Source organism: Sinocyclocheilus anshuiensis, unplaced genomic scaffold (genome assembly GCF_001515605.1).
Source record: "Sinocyclocheilus anshuiensis isolate Anshui unplaced genomic scaffold, SAMN03320099.WGS_v1.1 scaffold1034, whole genome shotgun sequence".
NCBI classification, from domain to species: domain Eukaryota; kingdom Metazoa; phylum Chordata; class Actinopteri; order Cypriniformes; family Cyprinidae; genus Sinocyclocheilus; species Sinocyclocheilus anshuiensis.
In genome coordinates, this window is record NW_015538015.1 from 678,328 (window position 1) to 693,643 (window position 15,316).

Consider the following 15,316-nt stretch of genomic DNA (forward strand, 5'->3'; position numbering starts at 1 on the left):
AAAAGTACCGATAAGAATACCGTTAAAGTACCGAATCGATAAGCAGTTTCGGTAAGAGTAGTAATACCGTTAAAACCTTAACAATACCCATCCCTATGCATTACATGTCCATATCTCTTCGCCAAATGATTTCTGTTGTTTCAAAGGTCTTACAACATCACAATAACCAAAACCCACAACAAAACTGGCCAAACAAATAAATATAGTAAGCAATATGATAAAAACAACATAATTTCCGTGTTTTGCCACATAATTACGTTTTATTATGTAGGTAAAGCACATACTCTATCTCTCACGAACTCTCTCCCTCACAGACGCACATACATAACTTACAGTACAGAAACATACACGCGCTAACATTGTTATCGCTACTCTGGCGATTTTATTTTAAAAGCTACATGATATTTCTCACCAGCAAGGTAACAACGGCGCTGTTCGTGAAGAAAATGAACTTAAAGTTTCACTGTTAGTAGAGACGCTGCTGCCGAACAATTTTGAGAGAGACACAGACTCAGAGAGGTAATATACACGCACGCGCGCGCACTCTCTCTTTCTCTAATAACTTAATTAATATCTGCATTAGTCTGCTATCAACGGCTCAAGCATCCGTTACTAGGTCTTAAATGGAATTTTGGAATTAGCAACGGAGGCGTTGGATGAGATGCGGAAGAAATTAACTCCGCTTCGTGTCGTGGCCACATCACCACCTCGGGTGTGTATTAGTTTTTCTAATAATTCAACGGCCCGTCGCCAATTATTCCTTACGTAAAATACTCTAAGAGCACACCAGTACATAGTATACCTGTTGTAGCACATTGTTTACTTTTAAGAGTACATGTTATTTTTTATTTAAATGTAATATTTTTATTTTAATGTAAGACTGTTTTTTATTTTAAATTTAATAGTAATTTACTTTCAAATGCCCCAATTGCTGAAGGGTCTGCACAACTTTTTTGTACAAGTTCAAGTTGCATTGTTCCAAATACCTGTACTAGCACAGCAGTGCACTGCATACCTGTTTACATTTAATTAAGGTGGACTAGACTAGACTGTAATACAAATAGTTGAGTTTGCCAGGTGCATACAACATTTATGACAGGTTTTCATGAAAGTGTTGGTCAGTTTGTTTGCTTGACAATCCCATTTTGCACTGCAACAATAAAATTGAAGTGAGATAAACAAACTGAGAAATGTTTCTTTTTAGTTAAAACAGATGTTGCCAAAGTTTTCGTTTGGGGATATAATTTGAAGTTGGAAAATGGTAATAAATTTCAATATATCGCAGAATATCGCAATATATTTAAAATCTCAATAATATTGTATCGTGACACAAGTATCGTGATAATATCGTATCGTGGGTCCTCTGGTGATTCCCACCCCTACCATGAACGCAGGCTCTCTCTACATTATGGAAAAATTGCTGATGAGCTGGGGAAAAAAAAACCCAGCAAACATTTAAGTTGGAATTTAGTGATATCTATTGAGATTTTTTGTTCAAATAAAAGTGAATTATAGCCAGTCTGTTTTTTTTCACGTGATCGTTTGTGCTGGTTGCTAAACTGAATCTGCGAGCGAACCATGTGAGTTGTTCTCTTGATTTGTGCAATAACTCAACTCATAAAAAAATAAATAAAATGACAGTAATCATGATTATATTTTTTGAGCAAAATAATCACGATTAACTGTTTAACCATTATTGCAGGACTTTATTGTTGAACATGGTAAATGTTACAAACAAACTTTGTTTAAAGATGGTGAATTTACAGACTCTATTTCTCAGAGAGGGTTTAGCGTGCTGCTGACAGTGTAATTTTGGTAAACTGTTCTCACAGGACAAGTTCTGGGTGGAACACATCAGAATGAAACCGATTTCAGGGATTTTAAAACTTCAGCTGTTGTTACTTGTCACACTGTTTTTAAATTGTGCTGAAAATGATGACATTGAAAAAAACAGAGACATGACGCACGGGTCAAAGATATCCATCTGGATCATGTGCACATAAACCAGCAATTAAAAATATACAGACGGAACACAATGTATCCTGTGTGAATGCCTACTTAGACTATATACTGAAGCACAGCAAGATAAAACCCTCTTCGAGAACTTGTCTCTAAATCCATTCAAAACACCCTTTGCTAAACTATTATAATATTTACTTGCTTTCATGTTTTTACTTTAGCCATCAGAGCCTGATCAAGAGCTTTTTATCAAGTTGTGTTCTTTGCTTTTCACACCCTCTATTTACATTTGTTTTAATGTTCTGTTTAGCAAATAGAACTTTTACATTTGCATAATGGAGGCATTAAAGCTGAATGTATCTTTTATAATATCTTTCAGACTGATTGTGCATTGTCTTTTTCTCGGCAGACGGGTCATTTAGCAACGGAGACATTGTTGTCGTTGACGTCGAAGAGAGCAGGGGATTGGTTTAAAGAAGAGCTCCGGCTTCTGGGAGGCCTGGACCACATTGTTGATAAAGGTCTTCTGCTTTTACTCATTATTTGCTTAAGTGACCTGCATATTATTAAATGTCGTTGTCCATTATTTGTTATAGAAGGGAGATATCATGTTAATATTGTGTCAAGTTGTATTAAGTCATGATCATCCCAAGGTTTCAGGCCTAGGTTTCACATACATGCATTTCATATATGCATTATATAATAAGATACTTGTGAGAGTGATTTGATGTGCATGTGTGTGTTTCCCCACAGTTAAAGAGTGTGTGGAGAACCTGAGCCGAGAGGATGATAAGGAGAACCTAGTGGCGTCATTGTGGGGGGCTGAGAGATGTTTGCGTGTTCTAGAAAGTGTAAGTCTGATACTCATCCACACTTTTGAGTTGTGATTCTTAGACATCAGTTGTTATGCATATTTTAAGTATGTTAAATGTAAACAAGTGCAGTATAAAGTGCTCTGAATAAGTTTGAATTATGTAGATGCAGACTGTTTCTCCTTGAACCTGCAAATACATTAACATGGGATACAAATATGTCAATCAAAATGAAAATCACATACTTTTCATTATTTAAATAAAAATAATTATAAATAATTATAAAATTATATTTGCTTTCATATGAATTTTACAATAAAAGACATTTTTGGTGACTTCCTGTAGATTGATGTGTCGTAACACACTACCGTTCAAAAGTTTAGGGTCAGTAAGGTGATATTTTTATTTTATTTATTTATTTGTTTTTATTTTTAAATACAAAAGTGACACATCTTTTGGAACATTATTGTTACTTTGCTATTTCAGATAAATGCTGTCCTTTTGAACTTTATATTAATCAAGAATTCAGATTTTTTTTAATTTGATTTATTAAATATTAAATAGCAGAACTGTTTTTAACATTGATAAGAAATGTTTCTTCAGCATCCAATCAGAATATTAGTTATTTCTGAAGGATCATGTGACACTGAAGACTGGAATAATGGCTTCTGAAAATATAGTTTCGCCTTAAAAATAAGTGTATTTTCTTTTTAAAAAATGTCATTTTAAATGTTTATAATATCTCACAATATTTTGATTATTGCTGTAATTAAATAAATTGACTGTTTTATTAAATAAATGCAGGCTTGGTGAGCATAAGAGGCCTCTTTCAAAAAAAAAAAAATGTACACAACCATTCAAAAGTTTGGGGTAGATAGTTAAGTGGTAGTAAGATTCTGGTCATGTGTAACAGTTAAATCCTTTACTATATCTTTTTACCTTTAGACCTAATTTTATCTTTTTATGAGGGAATGTTGGTTATTGTACTTGGCAGAGTGAGTCAGCTGTAAACCTCAGTAGATTTCACTGAGGGATAAACAGACTGCATTAACCTTGATATATTAACCTACTGTAGATTGAACAACAGAGGATTATTTTTTGCATTGTGGCTCTTTTTTTATTTTTATTTATTTGATATTTATCGATGCAGGTAACTGTTCAAAATCCAGAAAACCAGGCCTACCTGATTGCGTACAAGGACTCTCAGCTCATAGTGTCTTCAGCCAAGTAAGTGCCTCCAAAATAAAAGCAGTTGTCTAGCTGTAGTTTTACAGTAATGTAGCAGTACACTTGTCATGTTTTCCTGACTGTTTTGGCAGTAAGCCCCTGGTACTGTGTGGTCGAGCTGGGTGCAGGTTAACAGAGCATTTTGTGCTAGCTTTCCTCATTACAGCAGACAGCCTCCAGACTCATTAACAACCCCAACAGCAACAGGAACACTTTATCAACAGCACCAGCTGCCAAGACCATAAGCGCAGAGCTGCTGCGCCAGAGAACACCCTCTGATACAGCTCAAGCCATGCTGACATTTCTTGAAGAGGCCAATCAAGCGCATTAGCAGCATTTTGCATGAAGCTGGTCGTACTGTAGTACATGCTGTGGATGCAGTCTCTCTATTGCTATCTCACTCACACACACATCTTGGGGACTAATAGAGAGGAAGAGTTAAGTTTGCTCCCTCTAAAGAAAGCTAATGCAGCTTGTGTTAGTGTCTGCTGACCTTGACTGTGGCATAAATGCAATCCATTAGGATGTGCACATTTCCCGTTGCATCTGTTATCTGCAGGCTGTTTTATCATCTTGAGTGTTACTCTGAACGGCCATAGATGCTGATGGTGCACTTATAGTCCCAGGCTTGGTGTTAAAATGTGACGTCACTGTCAAGATACACCTTATATTCAACTGAAGTATCTGTCAAGAGGCTTTGATGCCCTGTGATAGACTGTAAATTATGATTTGATTTATTAAGGGATGTTATTTTTGTGCTTACAGTAAAATATGGAGTTCGCAAGAGTCCTTAAAGTAGTGTTTCTCAGCTGGTTTTGCTGCAGAACACAGATTTTTTCCAAGTTCTAAGTGCATTGGATTTACAGGGTTTCCTTGGGGCATTGAAAAGCATTAAAAGTAATACAATTAAGGCCTTAAATGGCATTAAAAGTCATTCAATCTTATTCCTACAGGCATTCATTTTTTAGATGGATTTGAAGAAAACTAATATTACCAGTTTATTTTGAATATAGCCTTCATCATTAGAATTTTCAGTATCAGTACTCCATTTCACAATTTTTTGTTGTGGAAACCATGATATATTACCATTCAAAAGTACCATTAAAAAAAAAAGATATGTTTCAATAAGGACAAATTAAATTGATCAAAAGTATCAGTAAAGACATTTATAGTGTTACAAAAGGTTTTATTTCAAATAAATGCTGTTATTTTGAACGTTCTGTACATCAGAGAATTCTGAAAAATAAAATGTCATGGTTTCCACACCAAAAAAACGTTAAATATAAAATGTAAAATATAAAATGTTAAATATGTTATAAATATAAATAAGCACAAAAAAATATGTTAAGTATTGATAATAATAAGTACCATTATTAATAATTGAGCACCAATAATAATTGATCATTACAGAGTAGCAATCAGCATATTAGAATGATTTCAGAAGGATCATGTGACACTGAAGTAATGATGCTGAAAATTCAGCTTTTCATGACCGGAATAAATTTAATTTTAAAATATATTAAAATAGAAAACAGTTATTTTAAATTGAAATAATATTCCTCAATATTACTATTACTGCAGCCTTGGTGAGCAGAAGATACTTGTTTCAAAAGCATTATATGTATGTGTGTGTGTGTGTGTGTGTGTGTGTGTGAGTGTGTGTGTGTGTGTGTGTGTGTGAGTGTGTGTGTGTGTGTGTGTGTGTGAGTGTGTGTGTGTGTGTGTGTGTGTGAGTGTGTGTGTGTGTGTGTGTGTGTGAGTGTGTGTGTGTGTGTGTGTGTGTGAGTGTGTGTGTGTGTGTGTGTGTGTGTATATCTCACACACACTAGCGGTCAAATGTTTTTAATGTTTTTGAAACAAGTCTCTTCTGCTCACCAAGGCTATATATATTGGTTGTGTATGGCATTAAAAATTTAAAAATGGCATTAAAAGGCATTAAACATCATAGGATTTGATGATTTAATTAGATTTGATGATACCTCCAGAAACCCTAATTTAGCCCGAGTCGTATTTTCTTTTACATTGCATGTATTTTTAATTTTTTTTATTTTTGAGTATGAGGGCATGTCATGCAACCTATCCATGCTGGCATCTATGTAATTTAACTTCTTTAATGACTGCGAAACCTTTTAGTTTCTCCTTACTTTTAAATTAAAAGCCCTTTATTTTACCATCCTAACTATACACAATTATATGGTTTGTATGGTTGCCTTTTATTTTTTGCATTTATCATTGTTTTAATACAGAACTGTGACCCAGCAGTTCAGAACCACTACCTTAAATTCTTTCTTTTTTGATCCACTTGTTATTCCAAACCTGTATGACTGACTTTGTTTTATGGAACACAAAAGGTAATATTTTGAGGAATGTTCACTCTGGGGCTGGGCAATATTTTCCGTATCATTCGATATTGATATTTATCACTATATTCATTTACCATTAATGGGGAAGGAAATACTTTCCTCATTGAACAAACATAACCACAGAGTAAGCTACCTTTTAATTAAGGACCCCATGAAAATGGTGTCTAATGAAAATAATTAAAACTAAAACAGTTTAAGAAATATTTTAAAATGTAGTCAAATCTGATTAAAATGAAATAAAATTGAAAATACAAAATGTACATATTAAAATAAAAATTTAAAATGTTTTTTCTCGCGTGCGTGCGGGCGTGCGTGCGAGAGAGAGAGAGTAACAAAACAGTGGAGTCAGCTGTCTTAACTGTGGCTTGTGTACTGCAAACAAATACCAGCTTCATCACTGTGTCTGTCACGCGACTCTGTTCCCCTTCCGGGCTCTGTCTTTACATTTATTTTGAAAGATGAAGCTCGCGATTATGGTAAGGGGCGTTACATTTCCGACGAGTGCTTGCGGTGTTCGGTCAATCACAATGCACTGGGTCAGCTGGCCAATCAGAGCAGACTGAGCTTGTCGGAAGGAGGGACTTTGTAGAAAACGAAGCGTTTGAGAGAGGCGGGGCATAGAGGACCTACAATAATGTACAGTATTTGAAAAATAATGTGTTTTTTGAACATTAAAGCATGTCAACATATTCTGTTACACCAAATACACAAAATAATGATCTTTAAAAAAGCATCATATGACCCCTTTAATACATATCGAAGAAAATGTCCAGAGCTTATCATTTTTATGAACACATTTTATTGCGATCTCAATATACCATTTATTGCCCAGCCGTAGTTCATGCTACTCTTTTCTATACAGTGAATTTGATTTGTGCACTACACAAGATATCTGAAGCAATATAATAACTTTTGTGTGAGAAAATAGATAGGATAAGTACTAGATGTAAGAATTTAAATCTTTTCACTGACCTGTCCCTTTAAGATGGTTTTGGATACTAAAACAATAATTTAAATAATTCTTCGAATGGACTTGACATTTTTGTCTTGTCTGTTTGTTTTAGAGCATTACAGCACTGTGAGGAGATGATCCAGAGGTACAGTCGAGAGGTGAACAGAGGCCTGTGCTCGTCGGGCATGCCTCTGCCCTACTGCAGCAACAGCAACGTGGGGAAAGCTGTAGAAGACTGTATGCGAGCCATCATCGGAGTCCTGCTAAATCTCACACATGACAATGGTCAGTACAAAGACCATGACGTTTAGAAAAACAAACCTTCCACTTTGACTGTGATGGATTGCATTTGTAAATGTAACCGTTGAAAAGCTACTTTGAGACTGTACTTTGTCAAGCTACAAACTACTCTTAATGACATAATCATCAATGACATACCCTCATTCAAAACCCATAGAACTTTTTATTAATTTTCAAAACATAAATGAAGATATTTTTATATCTGAGAGATTTCTTTCCCCTTCATTTAAAGTCCATACCTCCAAAACGTTGATGCTTCAGAAAGTTCATAAAGACATCGTAAATATAATCCATATAAATCAATTGCTTTGTATGGTGAACAGATATAATTCAGACATATAAACAGACATATAAACACTGATCAGCACAAAAATAGAGTACATCAATACTGGTTTAATGGAAGCCTGATGATACTTGGATAAAGTACAACAACCATTGAGGTTTCAAGCAAAGTCCAATAGTAGAGAGTGCGTCTCAGGGTTCTGGTGCTGTAAGGTCAAGGTGCTCTCTGGTCTAGGGTTTATCACAGTCCATCAAAGAATACTTCAGAATGACCATGGCACTCTTGTGAATTAAAAAGCCTTTATTATCAAATGCTACATCCAAGAAATCTAAAAACTCTCCATTGAGGTTTATTTGTTTCAAGCAAGTATGTTTGGCTTTTGTTTGCTATACTTAATGTATTCGGTTTATGTGCATGGAATACATGAAAATGTGAATAAAAGCCTTAATTATATCTATTCATCATATAGAACAATTTTCAGAAGAATGTTTATGAACTTTTTGAAACCACACACACCTGACAGGGCAACTCCAGTAAAACTGTATGCTCGTGACTGTGTTTGAAGTGTAAAAAAGTGTTTTGAGACCCCCATTTTTTTGAATGCATTTTTCCCCATGGAAATGGAGTTTGCTCTACTGAAAAGTGATGTCATAGATTCTTCATTCTCAGCACACAGAAGCAACTAATCAATAATGCAATTCATGATCTCTTATTATCGTTAGTTGTTACAGACCTAGTAACATAGAGGAATTTAGTTAATTACTCCCCAACATTTAGCTGTAAATCCCAAAGTATACTTACGCAAAACTATAAGTACAGTATTTGTATTGCAGATTTTGTCATCAGTGTAGTACGAATATGCTGAACGCGGGCAGCATGTTTTTTTTTTTTTTAACCATGTCTACTTTGTACACTCAGATCACTCTTGTGCCTTGCTTTCTTTGCAGTAATTATTGGTCATTGTTTCACAGTCCAAAAAAACAACAACAACAAACTACCGGAGGCACAACAACAATAGACGCCCATGTTGATGAGCACTTGTGTAAGGGGAGAGATGCCCGCAACTCCAGTTTAAACCAGATTTATTTATTTATTGCCCATAACTTTTGCAGAGAAATAGTGCAGACACTGGGCATGAATGAATCATCCTAGTTCACATGCCATCAAAAGGAGTATACTTTGGCACGCTATGTGCTTGACTGTATGCATGCAAAAATTAAGTATGCTTTTGACAATTTTGTACCTTGCCCACTGCAACTCACTTTTCAATCGCCTTTTGTCAAATGCATTTTTTGCCCATAGAAATGCAGTTTTTGCTACTGTGAAGTGTTGACAAAGGTTCTCCATTTTCAGCACAAAGTCCCAACTAATCAGTAATGAAATTCATTATTGGTTATTATTGATTAGTTGTTACCGACCTAATAACTTTGCTGCTTTTCGTTAGTTACTCCCTAACACTGAAATGTAAAATGTGCTGGAAGCTGTTCAGCTGAACAATCAAGCGAACTGAACAATCTCATTACATTATACCTTATAGAATGTTTGTTATTCTGCTTTTAAAAAGGCTTAAAGTCAATAAGAGTCTTTTGGCTTTCTTGCATGGGCTTTGTCCGATGTGCCAAATGGATTTCTGTTAGCAGTGCTGCTTTGGCTAGCTGTTCGCTAGTATTGCTGCCAAACCCTTCAGCATGATGCAGGAGTACTCCGTCATAAGCCAGATGTGAGCAGCTTGGAGAACAACAGTCAAACAAAATCCCTGATTAACTTACGCTGAACTCATATGTGCAGCAGCCATTGAGTGTGTTTTCTTTCTGTCTGTAGAATGGGGCAGCACAAAGACAGGTGAGCAGGAGGAGTTAATCAGCACGGTGCTGAACTGTGTGCTCAGGGTCCCACAGTACCTGCCGCAGGAGCAGAGGTTCGATATCAGAGTCCTGGTGAGTACACAACTCTAGTAATATCATTCAGTGTTAGTATACATTCAGTGGGAACCAGCAGTGTCCACTAGGAGTTCCTGAGTGCTTTCAATCATTACAAATGAAAAATCCATACTGTGATCACATTTGTAATAGGTAACAATGTTACAAATCAAATATATGCAATGTTTATTTGATGATACTTATAGTAACGTTGTGTGTTAATTGTAATGCATTATTACACTTCTTCCATAAGGAAGTAAAAAAAATTTAATCATTTCACATAAAAGGCTTTAAAAATTTGTAAAATATCATGGAGTTTTTTTTTTTTAATGAATATTGTTATGCAAATAAATGGCTTATTAATTGGTTTCCATTATAAATGTTCAAAAAAATGTATCTGCTTGTCATTTTACAAGTTTTAAAAGCATTTTAGTGCAACATATATGAAGATAATCTTTGCTGTATTCTATTTATTGTGGGGCTGTGAATAATTACTTTAATTAATCGTAATTGTCTAAATATAACTATTCAACAATACATTTTAATAACAATAAGCCAACTGCAAAAGATCAGACTACTGTTTTTCTTTATCACTTACAACAATTATTGAACATGAGCAACCTTACAGACTAAATAAACTTAACTACATACACTTCTTCCATAAGGAAGTAAAAAAATTGTAATCATTTCACATAAAAGGCTTTAAAAATTTGTAAAATATCATGGAGTTTTTTTTTTTTTATGAATATTGTTATGCAAATAAATGGCTTATTAATTGGTTTCCATTATAAATGTTCAAAAAAATGTATCTGCTTGTCATTTTACAAGTTTTAAAAGCATTTTAGTGCAACATATATGAAGATAATCTTTGCTGTATTCTATTTATTGTGGGGCTGTGAATAATTACTTTAATTAATCGTAATTGTCTAAATATAACTATTCAACAATACATTTTAATAACAATAAGCCAACTGCAAAAGATCAGACTACTGTTTTTCTTTATCACTTACAACAATTATTGAACATGAGCAACCTTACAGACTAAATAAACTTAACTACAATCATCCCATTAACCCTTGTTAACCCTTGGGTCTTGTATAGCTTTGTCTTTATTAATGGGAAATAACCCCATATGAGGTTTCTGTCTTGTTACTTTATCTGCTTGCTTGTTTGAATCAGAGATGTATGTTCAACCTTACAGACTAAATAAACTTAACTACAATCATCCCATTAACCCATTATAATAAATGTCTTGTATAGCTTTGTCTTTATTAATGGGAAATAACCCCATATGAGGTTTCTGTCTTGTTACTTTATCTGCTTGCTTGTTTGAATCAGAGATGTATGTTCATTTTGTTTCACTTCAAAACATTAGCGAACAATGCTCAGGGCTGGGCAATATGGCAAAAAAAATTAAATCTCAATTTTTTTTTTCAGAACGTTTGAACGATTCTCGATTTTTACGATTTTTGAAAATGAACTTGAAAATGTAACTACAACATGATTCAAGTAACTTTTTCTTTATTAACCTTCTAATTAAAAAAAAATTATAATAATTAAGTGCACCACACTTGAAGTTGTCATCATGATGTAAATGTTAAACAAATCACTTGTTAAATCTCTTTGCAAAAAAGAAGCATGAACTACAATTACATCTTGTACAAACTTGTCTTATACATATACTGTATGTTCAGAAATAATACAAGGAAAATGCTTTAAAAAAAATCTCAAAAGTCAAGGTAATTCAAATTTAAAATGACAAGGTATAACATCAGTAGACTATTATTAACTAAATGTTCTGTAAAAACAATGAACAGCCTGTCACCATGATGCAAACATGAAATTTCAGACGTACTGTTAGTAGTTCTTTACGGGTTTTTATTCGATGACGCTGCTTTTCCATTGTTTTTTTCTATGTAAACATTTGACTGTTGTGCTCGCGTCTCTTGCAGCATCTCATGCATGAAACAGCATTCTAAAAATGCGGTGCTCAAGTTAAAAGAAGCTCAACTCCCATCTTCCAGAATTTTTTCCTATTCCACTGCCCGTGTCGCATCTTTGTCAATACAAAAGCGCATTCTGTGTGAATGGCACCTTATGGTCCTTCACAGAGCACGTCACACATGAGCGGTTAATCACGTGCGCCGACATGCGGTTGGATCATTCTTTTCTCTTTACTGTTAACATTGACATATTGTCAAAGTGTCTAATTCTAATGTTTGGTAATATTTATATTTGCCCAGTCCTAGCTCAAATAGCATGAGCATAATGCCATAGGATATCTGCCAATACATATTTAAAAATTAATGTTACTTTTCCTATCCCTAATTTATTCATATAACTGAAAATGGTTAAATCTCACTCTTGTGTGCTTTTAGTGAAAAAATACAGAAAACATGCCTTGATTTTAACTAGTTTTTTTAAATATATATTTGAGTAGTATCATTTATATAATTTACATATCTAAAATAAAAGTGTAAAATATTTTTAAATTGTCCAATCCTATTTTTGTTTTGTTTGTACAGACCAGTTGTGTGTGACATTCCTATCAAGCTGAGACCAGATTTTCTGTCTATGTTGTGGTTCCTGTTGATCTAAATGAGGTGTTTTTCATTGTATTTATGTGTGTTTTTAGGGTCTGGGCTTGCTTATTAATCTGGTTGAGTACAGCGCGAGGAACAGACACTGTCTGGTGGAGCTGCAGATGGAGGGAGGTGAAGTCTGGGACTCCATGTGTGTGTCTGACAAAGATGAGTTACAGACTGAGAGATCTCGCAGCGCCATCGCTGCTCTGGTGAAGGTATAAACACAAACACAGAAACAACTGCTGCATGTCCACGCCTCACACTTAAAGAGAACAGGCCCTAGTATTATTACACCTATTATTAAGGTCTTGGTGTGATGTGATCACAAATGGTCACTCAAAACACATCGCTGTTTACACATGGTAGTAAAATGTGTCTCAACTGCTTCCTCTGTGACCACTAGTTATCAGATTTTGTTGAGGAAGTTCTCAGATTTCATGACTACGTACATTACTGTTAGTGTATGTTGAACGTGCATCAGTGCATGGTGTGCATACAATTAATTGCTAAAATAAAATGATACATTGGTGTACAGTTTGGTATTCAAATTTATGATAAAGCTGACCATTAAAGGGATAGTTCACCCAAAAATGAAAATTACCCCTGACTTTCTTCTTTCAGACGGATATAATCAGAGTCATATTAATAAATGTCCTGGCTCTTCCAAGCTTTATAATAGCAATGAGATTTTGAAGTCCAATAAAGTGCTTCCATCATCATAAAAAGTACTCCACACGGCTCTGGGGGGTTAATAAATGCCTTCTGAAGCGAATTGATGCTTTTGTGTAAGAAAATTATATGGATATCAATATAAATATTTATATTATTCGTCTGAAAAAAAAAAAGTAATACAGGTGCATCTCAATAAATTAGAATGTCGTGGAAAAGTTCATTTCAGTAATTCAACTCAAATTGTGAAACTTGTGTATTAAATAAATTCAATGCACACAAACTGAAGTAGTTCAAGTCTTTGGTTCTTTTAATTGTGATGATTTTCGCTCACATTTAACAAAAACCCACCAATTCACTATCTCAACAAATTACGACATTCTAATTTATTGAGATGCACCTGTATACACCTAGAATGGCTTAAAGGTTGAATAAATCATGGGGTAATTTTCATTTTTGGGTGAACTATCCCTTTAATGCATCTGCACATGAATAGAAATATAAACGTGTAATAGAATAGGTTTTCATGGTGAGATATTTCAGTGATTCCCAGTAATTTGAATGTTTTGAATGTGTCCACCAAAATTATTTTTGTTCACTGATTGGTTCACAAGCAAAACACTAGTAGTTGCTTTTTCTCTGTTTCTGCATGTATAGCTTTTTCTTCAGAGAGAGCATGCAGCCATGTTGGCGGAGACTGAGACGGATGACTTCATCAATGATGCGCCGAAGTCCCAATTGGACCAGAGTGGAGAATGGAAAGAGACCAATGAAGAGATCCAGTGGGTAGCTTCAGAAAACAACAGCACAGAGGACAAGAAGAAGGGAGAGGAGGATGAAGAACTTGATCTCAACAAAGGTAGACACTACACCCAGGGACTAGACAAATGCCATGACCATGAATTTTGCTTAATGCACAAGCCACTTTGGTGGACAACAAATCTCAGTTTGGACTTAGAGACCCAGCGAAAGAACACCATTTTAAATGTGCTAAGTCAATCCTCTACATTGTGAGTAAATCACTCGCATATGCGACTAAATCTTACTCTGGGCGACTAAATAATGTCTATTGTTAGCCATTGGCTAATAAATTCTTAGATTTTACTCACCAGTGTGTGTGTTAGAGGCTAATTACAAGTTTAGCATAGATATATTTTTACTTGCTGAACACTGAGCAATTCAGAGTTTTGCTCTCCATCAAGTGATCTGTTCTATTTCAATTCAGTTCAATGGATGACCACTAGTCCTAAATTCAGTTAAAATAACAAATATGCATTTATAAATGGTTGCTAAGTTTTAGTTCTAATTACTACAGTTCTATCATTAAATAGTGCTTAATTTTCATAATATCATAATATAACGCTTGATTACATTATGCTAAGATTTAAGAAGCTGTGCCATTTTACAAAGATAAGCTGATTTGCTGGAATCATATGTGTGTGTGTGTGTGTGTGTTTTTGTATGTATGTACTGTGTGTGTGTGTGTGTGTGTGTGTGTGTGTGTGTGTGTGTGAATTAGTATATCAGTCTGGCGAGTAAGCTAAAAAATGTAGTAGCCAATGGCGATTATATTGCCACGGTGTGTGTAGAGGGTTGTAAGTGTGCACGTATGTTAGAGGTTTCTGAGAATGGAATTTTGTGTAATATGCGAGTACACCACATGAACTCAGACTCAAGTCCAAGTCATGATGCATTTAGCTCCTGCGTCAATAATCCACATGCGCTCTTAGTTCTTTTTCTGACATTTGTGCAATTCCAGTTATTTTCTTTTGCAACATCTGTTCTGGCGGAGTGCGTTTCCTCTGCAACCAGCCTTATTGTTAAGAGTCTAAAGCTAGGGGTGTGAATCACCAGAGGCCCCACAATACGATATTATCACGATACTTGTGTCACAATACAATATTATTGTGATTTTAAATATATTGCGATATTCTGCGATATGTTGCAATTTATTACCTTTTTCCAACTTCAAATTATGTCCCCAAACGAAAACTTTGGCAACATCTGTTTTAACTAAAAAGAAACATTTCTCAGTTTGTTTATCTCACTTCAATTTTATTGTTGCAGTGCAAAATGGGATTGTCAAGCAGAGAAACTGACCAACACTTTCATGAAAACCTGTCATAATTGTTGTATGCACCTGGAAAACTCAATTATTTGTATTACAGTCTAGTCTAGTCAACCTTAATTAAATGTAAACAGGTATGCACTGCTGTGCTACTACAGGTATTTTGAACAATGCTACTT

At 34.8% G+C, this 15,316-nt stretch overlaps 1 protein-coding gene across 1 annotated transcript in view; it reads left to right on the top strand.

Moving 5' to 3' along the window:
* Positions 1-15,316, top strand: part of LOC107678383 (wings apart-like protein homolog) — a 104,464-nt gene that overhangs the window by 74,827 nt on the left and 14,321 nt on the right. The window contains exons 11-17 of the mRNA XM_016473623.1: positions 2,369-2,480; positions 2,713-2,810; positions 3,922-3,998; positions 7,426-7,598; positions 9,718-9,833; positions 12,451-12,615; positions 13,727-13,928. Coding sequence (XP_016329109.1) covers positions 2,369-2,480; positions 2,713-2,810; positions 3,922-3,998; positions 7,426-7,598; positions 9,718-9,833; positions 12,451-12,615; positions 13,727-13,928 — 943 coding nt within the window. The remainder of the gene's footprint in view (positions 1-2,368; positions 2,481-2,712; positions 2,811-3,921; positions 3,999-7,425; positions 7,599-9,717; positions 9,834-12,450; positions 12,616-13,726; positions 13,929-15,316) is intronic.